At 44.5% G+C, this 19,703-nt stretch overlaps 1 protein-coding gene across 3 annotated transcripts; it reads left to right on the top strand.

Moving 5' to 3' along the window:
• The first annotated feature begins 1,460 nt into the window (after positions 1 to 1,460).
• Positions 1,461 to 17,816, top strand: LOC105945897 (phospholipase A2 inhibitor and Ly6/PLAUR domain-containing protein-like). Of its 3 annotated transcripts, XM_031906672.1 has the most exons (8): positions 1,461 to 1,608; positions 4,024 to 4,080; positions 6,065 to 6,175; positions 8,929 to 9,045; positions 16,281 to 16,439; positions 16,676 to 16,816; positions 17,327 to 17,546; positions 17,596 to 17,816. In XM_031906672.1, the coding sequence occupies exons 3-8, from the start codon at positions 6,124 to 6,126 to the stop codon at positions 17,621 to 17,623; spliced, it is 717 nt and encodes a 238-aa protein (XP_031762532.1). In that variant the 5' UTR covers positions 1,461 to 1,608; positions 4,024 to 4,080; positions 6,065 to 6,123; the 3' UTR covers positions 17,624 to 17,816. The 3 variants fall into 3 exon arrangements, with proteins under 3 accessions (XP_031762532.1, XP_031762530.1, XP_031762531.1); XM_031906670.1 differs by having other exon boundaries at positions 17,327 to 17,816; XM_031906671.1 differs by lacking the exon at positions 4,024 to 4,080 and having other exon boundaries at positions 17,327 to 17,816.
• Positions 17,817 to 19,703: the final 1,887 nt, after the last annotated feature.

The following is a 19,703-nucleotide window of genomic DNA, read 5'->3' as shown; positions in this document are numbered from 1 at the left end:
ATATATATATTCAGGGTGTATCTGGGAAATGGGGTGTGGTTTATTGGAGGCGTGTCTTCCAAAGTGGGAATGGTCTACAAATTTGCAGTGCAAATCGCGCCGCCATGCTTTTCCCTTTCCCCGGATATCACTCATTATCTGGTCACCTTATCATGGGGACCCGAGCTGTCCTTACTAGGTAACCTGTCTAGCTCTCTTCCTAGATTGAGCTAGTTATTACCTTCTGCCTCTCTATCTACCCTAGTAAGGTTTGGGTGGCCCACCTGGCCTATATCAGTGGAGTCAGGATGTCTGAAGATCTTATCAGGCCATAAGAGGCAGTGCACTTGGTGCCACCTGCTGGCCAACTGGGGGTATAACAGGGCTTGTTCCCTTGATTGCAGCCCCTGAGTGCCATTTGCTTTTGTTGCTACATTGGATTTAGGAGGGTGCACCGGGCGTTCAATTATTTTGGAGAGCCTGGGCGTGCGGAAAGGGTCTCTGTTGTGTGACCTACCCAGCACCCCATTGATAGTGCCTCCCTATCATATCTTTTGCGGACATAGCTGCTATTATGGATCGGAAAGCAGAAACATTTGGGTTTACGGAGACTGAAAGGAGGTGAATCTTACATGCGGCACAGGACCTGCCAGCAGCTTCCGCACCTACTGATGTTGATATTCTCCGTAAACTGGAACAGCTAAGGCTGATGCCACACGTGGCGTTTTTACGCTGCATATTTTCTCAGCCTAAAAATGCCGCACAAGCCACACATGGCGTTTTTCAGCCTAGTACTGGTGACGTAGCAAATCCCGTTTCCCATGGTGCTAATAGTGCGAAATAGTAAAAAACGCTGCGTATTTCTGCTAGGTCTGGCAGCTGCCTCTGTGTATACATAGGAATAGCTTGCTGTGAAAATAATGGCATATTTCAGCCAACGCTTGAAAAATCCGTGCTAAGGCGTTTTCTAGCGTATTTCCGCATTGTGTGGTTTGCTTCGAGTCTTTTCAAGTTATTTCTATGGATGATGATATCGGGCGTTTTTCAGCCGCCGAGAAAATTAGAAAATACACAGCGTAAAAACACCACGTGTGGCATCAGCCTAAAATGACGGAACATAGCATGGGCCCTACATGCGTCTGCCCTGGCCGAGTACGCGAAGGCTCAGAGGATAATACTACGCGGGTTTAGGATTATGCTGCAACCCGCATTGTTTAAGGAGCAGGAGTTCGCGTTAAAGTGGCGATGTATTTTGAATCGCTGCAGCTTGGACTTAATTGCACTAACTATGCAGCGGCTACAGCATAAGACTAAAGAGCTAAAGCAGCAAATACATTCCAGGGAGGAAGAGTACAAGTCTGTACTTGGCGCTAACATCGGTAGTACCCTGCCTGAACTAGAACAGCCACTTGAAACATCACAGCAAGAAATACTTCGGCTGAAACTCTCGGAGAAATCCTTATTGCGTTCATCTTAGCCGGAGCAGGATTCACCCACCTCCCCACAAAGCTCCGCGGTATCTTGTTTAGTAGCAGGAAAACGCAGAGGGAACGCAAGACACGAAGAGGCCGGGGTAGGAAAACTACCAACAATAGCGGCGGGCAGCCGGGGAACACACCAGTACCGCAGGTAACAACGATTATTATTATTATTAACATTTATTTATAAAGTGCCAACATACCCCGCAGCGCTGTACAATAAGTGGGTTACATACATTGGGCATACAGAGTAACATATAAAGCAATCAGTAACCGATACAGGAGGGGAAGAGAGCCCTGCCCAAAAGAGCTTACAATCTACTATAAACTTATCTTCATATGAACTTTCAAAAGATGAACTTTCAGTATTAGACAAGGGGCTGAATTTAGTTCCTACATGCATTTCTGAACCCTTTCCATTTGCTATAGACATGTATAAGTTTATCCGTTCTCTTAAAGGGGACCTGTCACCCTAAGAAATCATTCCAATTTCTTTTCTATTGTATTTGTTTAAATGATTTAAATCTTGTTTCCTTCAGTCTTGGGAATATACAATCACAGCCAGCAGGCAGCTGCCATTTTGTGGGCGCTGTTATTAGGGCAAGCTTTGTATCACCCCAAAATCTTATATAGATGATACTTTTCTTCTTCAGACAGGCACCATGGATTTATTAAATTAATTCTTATGTTATTTGAACAATATCCATTCTACTATTAAATTTACCCTAGAGGTAGGTTCTTCAGAGATACATTTCTTGGACGTTATGGTGAAAGTTGTGGGTTCCAATTTTGTTACCTCAGTATATAGGAAACCAGCAGATAAAAATAATTTGTTAATTTCATCCACAAGGGCTATTTAGGGGGCTCCCTAAGAGTCAATTAATGCACATTAAACGCATTGCGTCGACCACTGATTTATTTGAGGATGAATCTTTAAAGATGGTTCAAAAATTTGTGGAAAAGGGGTACTGTCAAACAGAACTAATGGAGGCTAAAAGGGAGGTTGGCTTGATCCCAGGAAAGGAGGCTTTAAAAACAAAACATAAAGCAACAGAAAGAGTTAAAGTAGAAGGAAAGTCAAAACCTATGAAGCACACTATTAAATAGTACTACTATTGCTGTGTAAAAACGCTATATTCCTGGCTTGCCTAATGAAAGATTTACAGAGATACACATACTAGAACCTACATACTTGTTTCAGTGAATGGCGCCGCCATCTTGTCCAGCATGTCACAGAGTGTCCCCCCCCACCCCACAGCATGTCAGAGTGTCCTCCGCTCCGTTCACCGCTCACCTGCCACAAACCACCCACAGCATGTCACAGATCATCCTCTGCCGGCAGCACCCCCCCCCCCCCCACACCGCCGCCGCTCGCAGCTTGGCGGCTCGGCACCTACTCATATCTGCCATACAAGGAAGAGACATACTCACCCACCCCCCTTCCCTGCCGCTCCCCACTCCTGCCACAAACCCCCCCACTCCCCGCTCCTGCCACAAACCCTCCGTCGCTTCCTGCTCCTGCCCCCCGCTCCCCCCACCTGCATGTCACAGAGTTCACCGTCGCTGCGTCGCCATGGCAACCAGATGCTCCTGCTGTGTGCGCATGCACCGCCTACAGTAACAAGTCGCCAAGTCTGGGAAGGAGCGATGCATTATGGGAATCTTCTCTATCCTGCTCAGCGTTTTTTTTTTCCTGTTTGGCTTCTGATCATCTGAACGGGAGAAATATGGGGAGACTTAAGGGCACTATTGAGAGAACTGAAGGTATGCCTGCAGCTTGAGATTAACTCTTTATTAGCCTTTCCTTCTCCTTTAAGTGTATCCCCTTTATTACATCATATGATATTAATGCTAAGGCACGAAGGAATATCATTTTAAAACATTGGGGTATACTTGCAACTGACCCTAAGTTTGGCCATTTATTTAAATCACCACCCGTTTTTTCCTATAGGAGGGGGAGAAACATTGGGGAATTGATAAAACGAAGATCAGATTCCAGGCAGTTGATGGTGGGCACTACCACAAAAGGTACCTATCCATGCAGGAATTGTAGTCACTGTAATGGCATTATCCCTGGTTCTGCTGTTACACACCCGCAACATGGCACTAGGCACGAAGTGAGGGGCTTCTTTACTTGTGATAGTAAGGACGTTGTATACAGTGTCAAGTGCCCGTGCGGGTTGGCCTATGTTGGTCAGACTACCAGGCCCATTAAGGTAAGGCTCAATGAGCTTAAATCTACTATACGGAATTATCAACCCCAATCTCAATCCCCCCTGAGAGTTACGAAAAATGGAAAAAGTAAGGAGACTGAAAAGAAAAGGGAGACCCTGCCTGCCAAACATATTTTTGCACATGGCCATCAGGTGGCGCAAGTTAGGTGGCAGATTTTAGAAAAAATAAATCCAAAACAGGGCCAAGAAAAGAAGAGGCTATTATCTCAGAGAGAGAGTGTTATTGGATCTGGCTTTTACAATCCCGCCATCCTGAAAGGGTTAAACGATGATTTGAACATGTCTTGTTTTTTATAGATACAATTGTTTATTTACTTATGTTTTTATTACAGATAAGTAATTTCCTGAGTGCGCATCAGGGATAGATACCCCTTTTCCTTCATGTTAGGGTAAGATATCTTTTTTTGCAAGTAATTAGGAATGTTTTTACCTTAGGTTCAGTATGTAACGTTTTAATTTAACAAGTATCACTTTATGTTTCAGTATCCTGTTGGTTTTTTCCTGCGATCCATTGTTACCACTTGGTTATATGATTGGACTTGGAACAGAGATGAAAAGTGTTCATATTTCTGTACACATAGGGGCTGATTTACTAATCCACGAATCCGAATCCCGAATGGGAAAAAATCGGATTGGAAACGAACATTTTGCGACTTTTTCGTATTTTTTGTGATTTTTTTCGTCGCCATGGCGACTTTTTCGTAGCCATTACGACTTGCGCGAATTGTCGCGACTTTTTCATAGCCATTATGACTTTCGTGAACTGTCGCGACTTTTTCATAGCCATTATGACTTTCGTGAATTGTCGCGACTTTTTCATAGCCATTACAACTTTCGCACGAAACATTTGCTACAATTCGCGCAAAAGTCGCAAAATACCGATCATTACGAAAAAAACGCATTCGGACGCTTTTCGGACGTTCGTGGATTAGTAAATGTGCCCCATAATTTTTATCACATTGTGGTTTGATATATATGATGCACTTTATTGATACATGAATACACTTTATTGATATATTAATGCATTTTTGTTGTATATATTATGTGTAATATGCACTTTATTTTGATGTATTAATGTATTTTGTTTTATACTGTTTTATTGTAACTTAACACAACTGTGCTTGATGAAGTATTTATTCAATTTAGCAATTAACTATGGGCATGTGGTTACTGAATGTGTATAAATTCTTTATGCTTTCACCGGTTTGTATGCTTGATAAAGGGGTCATTTTGCCCCGAAACGTTGCACTTCCGCAATAAAATTCCAAAGGGCTTGTTCCCTTGTTTGCAGCCCCTGAGCCCCTATAACAGGGCTTTTACATTGATATCTGGATCTGGAACTTTAGCAGCAATGCATTTTTTAAAATATTCTATTTTATAGTTTTCTATGTTAATTAATATTATTAATTATTGTTAAGTTGGATTAACCATATAGAGAGAGAAATAAATACGTTACAATAAGCATGGCAATATGTTTGATGTGTGACAATTCTTTTGACTGTTCCTGCAATTGGAGTTGGGAGCAATAAGCACAGTTTCCCAGCACTGAACAAGTCTGTCCCTTTATCCCCATGTCTGATTCCTGTGCCATATAATGACGGGAAAAATGCCATCATTATCTCTATATGTAAGGTACCAGCAAGGGGCCTGACACAGTGCTGGGAATCAGCATTCTCATTGGTCACTTCTCTTGCACTTACACTCACATTGTTGCTCAGTAGAATTCTCATTGGGGAATTTCCTTGCATCTATAATTGTGTTTTTTTGACAACTTCTATAGCAAAACTAGGGGGCGCTGTGGGGCAGTGTTATGGTTGGGTTTACATCCCCTTTAAATATAAATACAAATTAAAAGTATTTTTCCATGAAAAGATATGACATTTTTCTGCTGGGAGATCTAGGGATCTGTAGGGATCCACTAATGATCCAGGGACTGGTCTGATTGCCATCTTGGAGTCAGGAAGGAATTGTTTTCCCCTCTGGGGCAAATTAGAGAGGCTTCAGATGGGGTTTTTGCCTTCCTCTGGGTCAACTAGTAGTTAGGCAGGTTATATATAGGCATTATGGTTGAACTTGATGGGCGTACATATTTTTTTTCAACCTAACTTACTATGTATGTTACTAACTCTTTTCAACATTTGTCATAACCCGGTCCCACTGGTCTGTGAAGAATATCACTCATATTGATTGTGCTGATATGAAATCTAAATGGAAAGTGACAGGTGTTTGCCTTTAGGTAGGGCAACAGAGTTCCATTCCAAAATGTTTCCTCATTCTTTGTCACTACAAAAATGTATATTATATGCAGTCGCTACAGTCTTGTCATGTAAACATTTGGGTCATTTTCAATATCTTTCCCTGCCCCACATATAGGAGGTGGCTGAGAGCTCGGTATTGCAGTGAGTCTTACAGACCCAGCCAGTGACTTTACAATGGGATCTCTGCTTGCAATACTCTGTGTTCTGTCAGTGTTTGCAGCAACAGGTATGCTTTGGAATAGATTTATATATTTATATTTATAAACTTATATTTGACTAAAATCCTCACCTGTTATGATCTTTACTGGAGGGAACACAGTGGCGGGTTGACACAGGGCAAAAAAAAACAGCAATGACAGCGAGAGAGGACGGGTGCGAGCGAGAGGGGACGGGTGAGAGCGAGAGAGGACGGGTGCGAGCGAGAGAGGACGGGTGAGAGCGAGAGAGGACGGGTGCGAGCGAGAGAGGACGGGTGAGAGCGAGAGAGGACGGGTGCGAGCGAGAGAGGACGGGTGCGAGCGAGAGAGGACGGGTGAGAGCGAGAGAGGACGGGTGCGAGCGAGAGAGGACGGGTGAGAGCGAGAGAGGACGGGTGCGAGCGAGAGAGGACGGGTGCGAGCGAGAGAGGACGGGTGCGAGCGAGAGAGGACGGGTGCGAGCGAGAGAGGACGGGTGAGAGCGAGAGAGGACGGGTGCGAGCGAGAGAGGACGGGTGAGAGCGAGAGAGGACGGGTGCGAGCGAGAGAGGACGGGTGAGAGCGAGAGAGGACGGGTGCGAGCGAGAGAGGACGGGTGCGAGCGAGAGAGGACGGGTGCGAGCGAGAGAGGACGGGTGAGAGCGAGAGAGGACGGGTGTGAGCGAGAGAGGACGGGTGAGAGCGAGAGAGGACGGGTGCGAGCGAGAGAGGACGGGTGCGAGCGAGAGAGGACGGGTGAGAGCGAGAGAGGACGGGTGTGAGCGAGAGAGGACGGGTGTGAGCGAGAGAGGACGGGTGTGAGCGAGAGAGGACGGGTGCGAGCGAGAGGGAAAGCTGGGAGCGCAGTAAGGAGATGCCGTAAACGTAACCATGGTTTAAACCGTGGAGCAAAAATTACAGAGAGCGGGGTTACCGAATGGAGATACTGAGTAACTGGGTCAGGGACAGGCCGAGTCAATACAAACAGGTCAGAGGAAACTAAATTAGCGAGTAACCAATTGCACAGGCATATAGCTATTGTGCAGAAAGACTATAAACAGACTGCTGCTGATTGGTCAGTTCTTAACGAGCAGCGATCAATAGAAAATGGTTTACCCCACTGGAAGTGCAGTTTAATGGAGCCCACACTCTGCTTGGGGTAAACAATACAATTTTGGGTAAAATATGCTCCTTAGGGGCACTATGCCCCCAGTAACAGGAGGGGCTCCCAGTGCAGGTGGCCATGTTGTGTCACTAACATACAAATGATACTTAGTGCCCCAGTTTGCTCATTATGTGCATGTGTGTGAGAGCCCCAGCTCCCCAGGGCCAACAGCTATATTAATATGCAAAATAATCCTCCAATGAGAATCCCAGCTGTGTAAATCTGACTCCATGTTTGTTGTTGGAGTTGTTGCATTAAACCAATTGGCATTCTCATTGCTCAGTTCTCTTGCATCTGTAATGAAGCTTTTGTGCAGTAGAATTTTTACTGGCGGATTGTTTTCCACATGTAATTTTCCAGAATGTTTATGTTCAGTATACAAAATACTGCATTTTAATGATATTCTATTTTAGACTTTAGTTCTCCTTTAATTAACATTTGCACCAAGTATAGGTCTTGCAGGAATAGCACCCCATGTTTTCCCATAACCTGCAAAGAAAAATACTATAATATTATGGCACATAGGGATTCCCCTGTACTAAGCACAATTCAGCAGGAACAGCGCCCTAAGTTTGCCCATAGCCTGTACAGAGAGATACAATAAAACTATGGCACATAGGGATTCCCCTGTACTAAGCACAATTCAGCAGGAACAGCCCCCTAAGTTTGCACATAGCCTGTACAGAGAGATACCATAAAACTATGGCACATAGGGATTCCCCTGTACTAAGCACAATTCAGCAGGAACAGCCCCCTAAGTTTGCCCATAGCCTGTACAGAGAGATACCATAAAACTATGGCACATAGGGATTCCCCTGTACTAAGCACAATTCAGCAGGAACAGCCCCCTAAGTTTGCACATAGCCTGTACAGAGAGATACCATAAAACTATGGCACATAGGGATTCCCCTGTACTAAGCACAATTCAGCAGGAACAGCCCCCTAAGTTTGCTCATAGCCTGTACAGAGAGATACCATAAAACTATGGCACATAGGGATTCCCCTGTACTAAGCACAATTCAGCAGGAACAGCGCCCTAAGTTTGCCCATAGCCTGTACAGAGAGATACAATAAAACTATGGCACATAGGGATTCCCCTGTACTAAGCACAATTCAGCAGGAACAGCCCCTAAGTTTGCTCATAGCCTGTACAGAGAGATACCATAAAACTATGGCACATAGGGATTCCCCTGTACTAAGCACAATTCAGCAGGAACAGCCCCCTAAGTTTGCTCATAGCCTGTACAGAGAGATACCTTAAAACTATGGCAGCATAGGGATTCCCCTGCACTAAGCGCAATTCAGCAGGAACAGCCCCCTAAGTTTGCTCATAGCCTGTACAGAGAGATACCTTAAAACTATGGCAGCATAGGGATTCCCCTGCACTAAGCGCAATTCAGCAGGAACAGCCCCCTAAGTTTGCTCATAGCCTGTACAGAGAGATACCTTAAAACCATGGCAGCATAGGGATTCCCCTGTACTAAGCACAATTCAGCAGGAACATGTTTGGATATACTAGTCCTTTTTCTGTATAGTTCAAGAGTGCTTTTGCTTGTGTCTCTTTCTCACACAACACCTCAATGCCCTGCAGTACTTCTTATGTTCAAGGACTTTTTCTAAAAACAAAATCTCTTTTAGGTTATTCTCTGTCCTGCATGAATTGTCAGAATTTCAATGGAGAAACCTGCTCTGGTGGCTATTATGCTTGCCCAACCAATCAAGTCTGTGGATTTATGGTCTCGAAATTCTCAATGTGTAAGTGGCACCCATTATTAAATAAATATTTATATATTTATTGTGCCAATATCCAGCTAGATGGTAAGAGCAGAGGCACACGTGACTCTAACACACAGGATGAGCCTTTACAAAGGGGAAGAATGCACTTAAGAGATGTTGTAAAACTACACCTCTCCACTGCCAAAGGTAGTAATAATAAAAATAGGCCATCAGGGGTTCCTTGCAAATTGTCACGGTCGGCACCCAATACCAGAACAAGTGCCAAACACCCTGGTCTCGGCTCGTGCTTCACCAGTAGCGTGACCGCCTTTGGCTTTGGGAGGAGCCCTCAGCTACTCGGATGCCACCTGGACTTATACGAGAGGTGCAGAGCAGGAGTTCTGGCTAGCAATGGGGCACGACGGTAGAAAGTCTAAAGGCCAATGGTCACGGTACAGATAGGAGTAGGCAAATACGTGGTCAGACAGGCTGGGTCGAGGCGGGCAGATAACTAGGATCGTCAGGCAGGCAATGGGTCAAACCGGATAATCAAACAGAGGGATGAGGCAGAAACAGTAGTCAGGGACAGGCACGGATCAGGATACAGAAATCAGAGTCGTCAAAGCCAGGCAGGGTCAAAACAGGAGCAACAGGACGCATAAAGCACAAAACAGGCACCAGGAGTAAAAACCTATCACGGGCAATGAGTAGCAAAAGAAAGGCCCTTAAATAATTCAAATTTGGCGCCATTGCGCGCTGACGTCATGCGTCATGACGTCATGCGTCAGCGCGCCTGCGCCTTTAAATAGAAAGAAGGCGCGCGGCGCGCGCACTAGCAGCAGGCCGGCAAGACGGGCGGTGCGGCGGGCGGCCCCGCCGATGGCAGCGCGGCGGGCGTCCCCGCCGCACCGGTAAATTCTTTACATTACCCCCCTCTCTAGGGGGGGCCCCAGGACCCCCAGGTTTCTCAGGAAACTTGGCATGAAATTGCCTCCGAAGGCGATCCGCCTTGATGTCATCTACAGAGACCCAAGAGTTCTCTTCAGAGTCATAACCCTTCCACCTGACTAGATACTGGAGTCGACCACGCACCAAACGAGAGTCCAGAAGCTCCTGGACCTCAAACTCGGACTGCCCGTCAACTAATACTGGGGGAGGAACCGGTAATGCACGGACCTGAGGAGCTGGCTTTAAAAGAGAAACATGGAAAGAATCAGAAATCTTAAAGGTTTGCGGAAGCTTAAGACGAACAGAAGAGGGGTTTATAACCTCAGTAATAGCATAAGGACCAATGAATCTAGGCCCCAACTTAAGAGAAGGGATTCTCAACTTAATATTCTTTGTGGATAGCCAGACAGAATCACCAACTTGATAGTGGGGAGCCTCCCTGCGAGATCTGTCAGCAGATTTCTTTTGGCTCGCGGTGGCTTTAGAAAGAGAATCATGAACATCAGACCAAATCTTAGCAAACAAACTAATCGAGGAATTAACAGAGGGCACAGATGACAATAAACCGGAAAACGAAAATGCTTTTGGGTGAAGACCATTAACAATGAAAAAAGGAGACTGACCAGTAGAGGAGTGAGTGGCGTTATTATATGCAAATTCTGCCCAGGGTAATAGCTCCGCCCAAGAGGACTGGTTGTTAGCCACATAACACCTCAGGAATTGTTCAAGTGACTGGTTAACTCTTTCAGTTTGGCCATTAGTCTGAGGGTGATATGCGGTGGAAAATGATAATTCAATCCCCACCAGAGAACAGAATGCTCGCCAAAACTTAGAAACAAATTGCACTCCTCTATCAGAGACAATGTTAATCGGAAATCCATGCAACTTGAAAATATTAGACACAAATAACTCAGCCAAGGATTTAGCGGAAGGGAGGTGTGGGAGGGGAATGAAGTGGCTCATTTTACTAAACCTATCCACTACCACCCAAATTACAGTTTTCCCTTGGGACGGAGGAAGATCTACAATAAAATCCATCGAAAGATGGGACCAGGGTCTGTCAGGGATTGGCAGTGACTTTAACAATCCCTGTGAAAGGTTTTTAGAAGACTTAGATCTTTGACAGACAGAACATGAATTGACAAAGGCTTTGACATCACGAGTGAGAGAGGGCCACCAAACACTACGAGACAGGAGGGACACGGTCTTGGCAATGCCAGGGTGCCCCGCCATTTTGGAATCGTGAGCTTCTTTTAACACCTGTTCTCTGAGATTTTCAGGAACAAATAGCCTCCCGGAGGGAGTCCCAATTGGGGCAGAAGACTGAACTGTGGACAAAAGGTTGGTGAGATCAACCCCCAGAGCTGCCACAATCAATTTACCCGGAATAATGGGTATGCACTCCCTAGGGTCAGGAGGATTAGCTTCAAAACTCCTAGAGAGTGCATCAGCTTTAGTGTTTTTGGAGCCAGGCCTATAAGTGATAGAAAAATTAAACCTGGAAAAGAATAGAGCCCACCTAGCCTGTCTAGGGTTCAACCGTCTGGCCGACTCAATATATAATAAATTTTTATGATCTGTAAACACAGACACAGCATGTTTAGCCCCCTCCAGTAAGTGCCGCCATTCTTCAAAGGCCCACTTAATTGCTAACAGTTCTCTATTACCAATATCGTAGTTGGCTTCAGAAGGGGAAAATTTTCTAGAGAAAAATGCACAGGGATGCAGTTTGTTAGTTAAAGGGTGCCTTTGAGAGAGAACCGCCCCTGCCCCAACCTCAGAAGCATCAACCTCAACAATGAAGGGGAGGGCAGTATCTGGATGACGGAGAATGGGGGCAGACACAAATTCTTTCTTAAGAAGATTAAATGCTTGCACAGCTTCAGAGGACCACAAACTAGGATCTGCTCCCTTCTTAGTAAGGTCAGTGATAGGGGCCACAATCAGGGAGAAATTCTTAATGAACTGACGATAATAGTTGGCGAAACCTAAAAACCGTTGGGTAGCACGTAAGGAAAGAGGTTGCGTCCAGTCAAGAACAGCTCTTACTTTCTCTGGATCCATTTCTAGACCCTTACTGGAAATATGGAACCCCAAAAACTGAACGGAATTAACCTCAAAGGTGCATTTTTCGAGTTTTGCGTACAAATTATTCTCCCTTAATCTTCGTAACACCTCTTTAACATGACTACGATGGTCACTTAGGTTAGAGGAGAAAATTAGAATGTCGTCCAAGTAGACTACTACAAACACCCCTAGTAGGTCCCGGAAAATATCATTGACAAATTCCTGGAACACTGCAGGAGCGTTGCAAAGACCAAAAGGCATAACTAAATATTCGTAGTGGCCATCCCTTGTGTTAAAAGCGGTTTTCCACTCATCCCCTTCCCTGATACGAATGAGATTGTAAGCACCTCTAAGATCAAGTTTAGTATAGATGCTAGCACCCTTAACGCAATCAAAGAGCTCTGAGATTAGTGGAAGGGGATAGCGGTTCTTAATAGTAATTTTGTTAAGCCCCCTATAGTCAATACATGGGCGAAGACCTCGGTCCTTCTTGCCCACAAAAAAGAATCCAGCACCGGCAGGGGAATTTGAGGGCCTAATGAACCCCCTTTCTAGATTCTCAGAAATATACTCTCTCATTGCCTGGGCCTCGGGCAATGAAAGGGGATAAGTTCTCCCTCTGGGGGGAGTAGAGCCGGGAATTAGGTCAATTGGACAGTCATAATGCCTATGAGGTGGTAGTGTCTCGGCAGCTTTCTTTGAGAATACATCAATATAGTCATTATAAGCTGCAGGTAACCCCTCCAGGGACGTGACTGCCATTATAGGGGAAATACACGAACCCCTACAGTTAGGTCCCCACTGAATAATTTTCCCAGATACCCAGTCAATTGTGGGGTTATGAGCTTGGAGCCACGGCAATCCTAAAATGAGCGGAGAGGTGGCACCTTTTATGATGAATAGTGCTAGCTTTTCACAATGAGAATTTATACTCAGAGAAAGAGACATAGTTTTCTCAGAAACCAATCCTGATCCTAAAGGTCTTTGATCTACTGCCATGATTTTCATGGGGGCACTTAAAGGAAGTAAAGGTACACCAAATTTGGCTGCAAAAGCAGCATCCAAAAAATTCCCCTCTGCCCCCGAGTCTACAAAAGCAGATACCTTGACCGAACCCATGGGCCATGTTAATTTGACCGGAATCAAAATCCTAGAGGCAGATAGGGGAGAGAAAACACCTGCACCCAAATGGAGCTCCCCTTCTCCATTTAGGCTTGGGAGTTTCCCGGCCTCTTAAGACATTGATTTAGGAAATGACCTTTTTCCCCACAGTATATACACAACCCTTGAGTACGCCTGTGAGCCTTTTCCTCAGGAGATAAGTGAGAAATGCCCAATTGCATGGGTTCTTCCTGAGGCAAAGGTACGGAGGGCCCAGCACATTCAAAATTAGATACAGCTTTGGAAGAGCTGAAAAAATTAGAACGAAGAGAGGAATTCCTCTCACCCCTTCTTTCCCTCTGTCTCCTATCTACCTGGATGGCTAAAGACATGAGGTCATCCAGGTTAGAAGATAGGGGGTAGTTGACCAGACTATCTTTGATAGACTCAGACAAGCCTATACGAAACTGGCTGCGTAAGGCCATGTCATTCCAGCCAGTTTCTACTGCCCACCGACGGAATTCAGTACAATACACCTCTACATCCCGTTTCCCCTGACGAAGCCTACGAATCGCGGCATCGGCAGTGGATGCACGATCCGGGTCATCGTAGAGAATCGCCATGGAGTCAAAGAAACTATCTAAGGAGGAACGGGCTGGGTCTGAGGTGGACAATCTGAGGGCCCAAATCTGAGGGTCACCTTGAAGGAGGGTCATTACAAATCTTACTCTCTCCTCATCAGTAGAGAATGAATGAGGAAAGAAACTGAGATATAGTTTACAAGCCTCTTTAAATGTAAAAAATTTGGATCGATCCCCACAGAATTTTTCAGGGAAGGCAATCTTAGGTTCTTGGGGCCTAACGGTGTTACCCCACAAGTTAGCAGAACCTCCCGGAGGAGAAGAACCGGAACTGGACCGCTGCTGTGGGGTCTCCAGTTTACGGGTCAGATTATGGAAACCCTGCAGGAGATAGTTTTGTTTCTGCTCCTGTTCCTCTAGGCGTTGAAGCAAGGTGGTCAGCAACGCTTCAGTGGTGGAGGAGGCAGATGGAGCAGCAGCGGCTTCGTGACCATAGTCTTCCATGGCCCGTGATAATGTCACGGTCGGCACCCAATACCAGAACAAGTGCCAAACACCCTGGTCTCGGCTCGTGCTTCACCAGTAGCGTGACCGCCTTTGGCTTTGGGAGGAGCCCTCAGCTACTCGGATGCCACCTGGACTTATACGAGAGGTGCAGAGCAGGAGTTCTGGCTAGCAATGGGGCACGACGGTAGAAAGTCTAAAGGCCAATGGTCACGGTACAGATAGGAGTAGGCAAATACGTGGTCAGACAGGCTGGGTCGAGGCGGGCAGATAACTAGGATCGTCAGGCAGGCAATGGGTCAAACCGGATAATCAAACAGAGGGATGAGGCAGAAACAGTAGTCAGGGACAGGCACGGATCAGGATACAGAAATCAGAGTCGTCAAAGCCAGGCAGGGTCAAAACAGGAGCAACAGGACGCATAAAGCACAAAACAGGCACCAGGAGTAAAAACCTATCACGGGCAATGAGTAGCAAAAGAAAGGCCCTTAAATAATTCAAATTTGGCGCCATTGCGCGCTGACGTCATGCGTCATGACGTCATGCGTCAGCGCGCCTGCGCCTTTAAATAGAAAGAAGGCGCGCGGCGCGTGCACTAGCAGCAGGCCGGCAAGACGGGCGGTGCGGCGGGCGGCCCCGCCGATGGCAGCGCGGCGGGCGTCCCCGCCGCACCGGTAAATTCTTTACACAAATAACTAGAACTTGATGTATTTGTCCAAGACAAAGCATATGTAGGTGAATACTCACAGCAATGAGGTATAATAGCAGAATATCAGGTGCAGTCAATAAAAAGGCAGAGTGTTGTAGTATGCAGCCACCGGCTCTGGAGAGCTGGGAAATGTTTCATTAAACAATGCAAAAACTCTAACACCCACATTACATTACATGGCAACACAGGAACCAGTGCAGTCTGCATTTTATGATTCTTATTATTAATCAGCTTCTATGGCAGATATTACCTGATGTGCTGTTTTGATAATTGACTACGTTCCCTAAGCTCCGCCTCCCAACAGCAGCCCAGAGCAAACTGAGCATGTGCAGGAGCCAAATCTTATAGAAGATGGTCTAACAAAGTAACAAGATGGCAGCCCCCTCTGGGCAACTGTGAAAGCATAAATCATTACTTTAATTAGGCTTCTCAATCCCTGGGCTTGTGCAGTAAGTTCATAATGTTTATATCTATGTTCAGTATACAGAATACAGCATTTCTAATTATTTTCAATTTTAGACTTAAATGGGCTGTAAACCTAACCATAGTGCTGTCCCACTGTGCCCCCTAGTTTTGTTATAGGAGTTGTCCGAAAACTGTAATTAAAGATTAATTAGAGAAAATTGACCAATGAGAATTCTGCTGCCCTAAAATCTGATTGTAAGTGCAAGAGAAGTGACCAATGAGAATGCTGATTCCCAGCACTGTGTCAGGCCCCTTGCTGGTACCTTACATATAGAGATAATGATGGCATTTTTCCCGTCATTATATGGCACAGGAATCAGACATGGGGATAAAGGGACAGACTTGTTCAGTGCTGGGAAACTGTGCTTATTGCTCCCAACTCCAATTGCAGGAACAGAGAACAGGGAGCCGGATTTACTCACATCAGCTGGGATTCTCATTGGGGGATTTCTTGCATTTTAATGGGGGAAAGTTTTATTGTGCAATATTGCTTTAAGAATACAACCCTGATGTTGCTGGACTACAGCTCCCAGCATGCCTCACCCTTCATTATATGTTACATTATTCTGGGATTTGTAGTCCGGCAACAGCTGAGTAACGTTTGGTTGAGCAGCGCTGTGCAGCAGGGTTTACATCTCCTTTAATGCATGGTCAACATGATATGGGAGTGCCAGTTTACAGAGGTGTGCATGCCTGGATTGTCGTACCTAGCGGAGTGGGGTGCAACTGCACCCGGCCCACACCCCCTCTGGGCTCGCCGGCTAGCCGGACAGTTCGGGAAGCAGTTACTGAAATACTAAGTTTGTTGGCATAAACAGGTACTTTATTAGTAGGTTTAGGCCATAGCAGGATAAATGTGAACATTTGTATGAATAACAAAGGCATTTTTGTTTTTCTAGTTTCCATAGGGAAATCCAGGAATGAGTACCAGGTTACAAGATACTGTGCGCCACAAGAATTGTGTAATTTAACAGGGAGTTTCCGTTATCCGACTTTCAATTCGACGTTCGCCTCATCCTGCTGCTACACAGACAAGTGCACTCCAGCTACACCAACACGTACGTCCCCTCACTAATATAATCCTTAACTGGGAGTTGCCCGGCATAATGGAACTTGCCCATCATTCACCCTATGCAATGCTCTTCTCCAGTGGTTGCAATAGTTTCAGTGATGTAGACAGTAGCCTATTGGGTCTTTACTTCATCATAAAGTCTCATCATCATTGCAGCAGGAAAATATAAAATGACAGATGCATTATAATTCCTTTCTTTCTTTTTATTTATTTTTTTTACAGTACCAGATAATATGGATAAATCCAATGGACTGACTTGTCCAGCCTGCTTCACTAATGATTCCAACTCATGTGATCTATCACAAAGAATGCCGTGCTATGGGAACGAGACTGTGTGCTATCAAGATAATGGGATATTGCCAGGTAAAATGATCACATTCATCCTTCTTATTGGTTCATTAGAATGTTATACAGGAATAAAATTCAAAGACTCAATAATAACCTCATAAACATTTGTAAATCTTTATAATACACTAAATAAATATCCTGTAAATTGTTATTAGTGAATAATGTACCCCCTATGGTAAGATATAAGAATATAATAAACATGTTTCAGTCATGTGACAGAAATGATATCACTTTGTATAATCTACAGGATCAGGCCATTGGTTCCATAGCATATCCTATTAGGGTAACAGTAGTTCCAGGTTATAAAAAGCTACAAAACACCAATCAGATGTCACTCATTGACTTTCAGTGAGGTGATTTAAATTGCTGCTGTGTTGACTGTGGTTCAAGGCTAGAAAAACTGGGCGGAGATAACAACAGCCAATCAGATTTAATTCAGTGAAGTTTGTTCTCAACCTTTCCTAAAAATAAAAAAAACTAGAAGAGGTATATCTATAATATGTTTCATATGTTTTCTGCCTGCAGCCGTACCAAGCTATTCATTAGTACCCAACTCTGTGATGGTCCATGGGTGTGCAACTAAAAGCCTCTGTGATATTGTCAGCATGAAAAAAGAACAAATCCTTCTTACATACATAAATATCAATTCAAACCTGTCGTGCCTCTCTGAAGCCACCGCTGAACCCACTGATGGGGTAACCAATGTTATTGGCCATCATTATAGCTTCCTCATCCCAGCAGCCATTGCCTCTGTACTAATTAAATGTCTGTTTTTAGTAGAATAAAATAGATGATGCTCTATTTCTACATGTGACCCTTTGAGTGCTGATGGCGCATTGATCTGCCATGTTGTGTTGGTGAGGAAAACATTGCCATGGCATAGATCAAAGAGCCGACTAGTAAAGCAATCATTTGAAACACCACCATGGTTTTTAATAGCTATTAAAGGAGAACTAAACCCTAAAATAGAAAATCATTAGAAATGCTGTATTCTGTATACTGAACATAGATATAAACATTCGGAACTTACTGCACAAGCCCAGGGATTGAGAAGCCTAATTTAAATAATGATTTATGCTTTGAAAGTTGTCCACAGGGGGCCGCCATCTTGTTACTTTGTTAGACCATCTTCTATAAGATCTGGCTCCTGCACATGCTCAGTTTGCTCTGGGCTGCTGTTGGGAAGCTTAGCTTAGGGAACGTAGTAAATTATCAAAACAACAGCACAAAGCCAGTGGCTGCATAAATATGCAAAATAATCCTCCAATGAGAATCCCAGCTGATGTGAGTAAATCCGGCTCCCTGTTCTCTGTTCCTGCAATTGGAGTTGGGAGCAATAAGCACAGTTTCCCAGCACTGAACAAGTCTGTCCCTTTATCCCCATGTCTGATTCCTGTGCCATATAATGACGGGAAAAATAATATAATTATCTCTCTATGTAAGATAATATCAAAATGGCTGATATAGTGCTGGGAATCTTATCAGCATTCTCATTGGTCAATGCTTTTGTGTATATATTTTTTTTCCTTCAACCTCCATAGAGAACTAGGTGGAACCTACAAATGATCCCATTGGCACAGAGACACAGGTGCATCATGGGTACAGGTACATATAAACTAGTGCTGCCCTATTATACACATTTTATTACAGGATATCAATAAAACCAAGGTTTAGCTCAGTATTTAGACATAACTTGTTTACAACAGACTCACAAATATTCCCATATCCCCATCCCCCAAAATATCAGCTCAGAAGATAATTGGGGCTTTTTCTAATATAAACACATTCTGAATCCTATTCTTCTATAAATGACTTTCTCTTATACTCACATTACACTGACCAAAGCAAAGGGCAGATGAGCAGACTGGGGTTTCCATACTCAGCCTGTTTATAATAGTGAGAGCACAAACTCTGAGCTCAGTGTCAGTCACTTTGCATATGCAAATCAGCATGCCTGGGAAGGAACATAGTGTTTGTGCAGAGGTTCCCCTGTACATATCATGTTGTTCTGCCTATACACCTACTGGCACAGTTTGGCCTCTCCCCGTGTGTAATGCACACAAACCCCCATGCAACTGCTTCATAAACACTTTGAGAGATGTGATTTGTCTGTTGTGTGGTTGTGTGTATAAAAGAAAAAAAAAAAAAATAATAAGCAAGCAAGCCCCAGTGCTAAAGCTATTAATGTTCTGTACCTTAGCCATGGGTGAGAGTGTAAGGTGCATATACAGTCACTATATTACATACAGAAAAGCCTTTCCAATGGGGCAGTTTATTCCCAGAGGGGCTGTTGGGTAATAGCAAAGTGACTGAAACTTTTGTCACAGCTTCTGCCTCTGTTTCCAATCTTTGTAACTTATATTTGTTACACAGCTCAGTATTTGGAATCATTACAAGGTGGAAAGAAAAGTCACACAATAAGGATTCAGCTAAAGTCTCGCCCCAAGTTCAAAAGGCCTTTAGTTTTTAAGAGAGCAGCCAGACAGGACTGTGATTGGTTGGCTAGTATGCATGTTTAATAGTGACCAGACCAAGCAGGCAGGGGAAAGAAGAATATTGTGAGTCGATCCCTAAGCTCAGGTCACTGACATCAGCCAAGAGCAGACTGAGCATGTGCAGTAGTTGGGCAAAAGATGGAGAGCTACTGTGGGCATCTTCAGGGGCATAGATCTTTATTTCTGTAGAGCTTTGGGGATATTGGGCTGATACAAGGGCCCAAAATACATAGCTAAACATTTCTAGCCATATTCATTTTTAGGCTTTAGTTGTCTAACTATTTAAGGCTAATTCCATGGTGTGGAGCAAATCCCCCAGCCAACAGTTTCTCAAACCTGCGATAAAAAGTCCCCTCGACCTAGTGCTGAACTTTCATAAGATTAGCCCTGTTTACTTATTTATTTAT

Source organism: Xenopus tropicalis, chromosome 7 (genome assembly GCF_000004195.4).
Source record: "Xenopus tropicalis strain Nigerian chromosome 7, UCB_Xtro_10.0, whole genome shotgun sequence".
Classification (NCBI taxonomy): Eukaryota; Metazoa; Chordata; class Amphibia; order Anura; family Pipidae; genus Xenopus; species Xenopus tropicalis.
The sequence above is the reverse complement of the archived record's forward strand: the minus strand, read 5'-3'. Positions and strand labels throughout refer to the sequence as shown.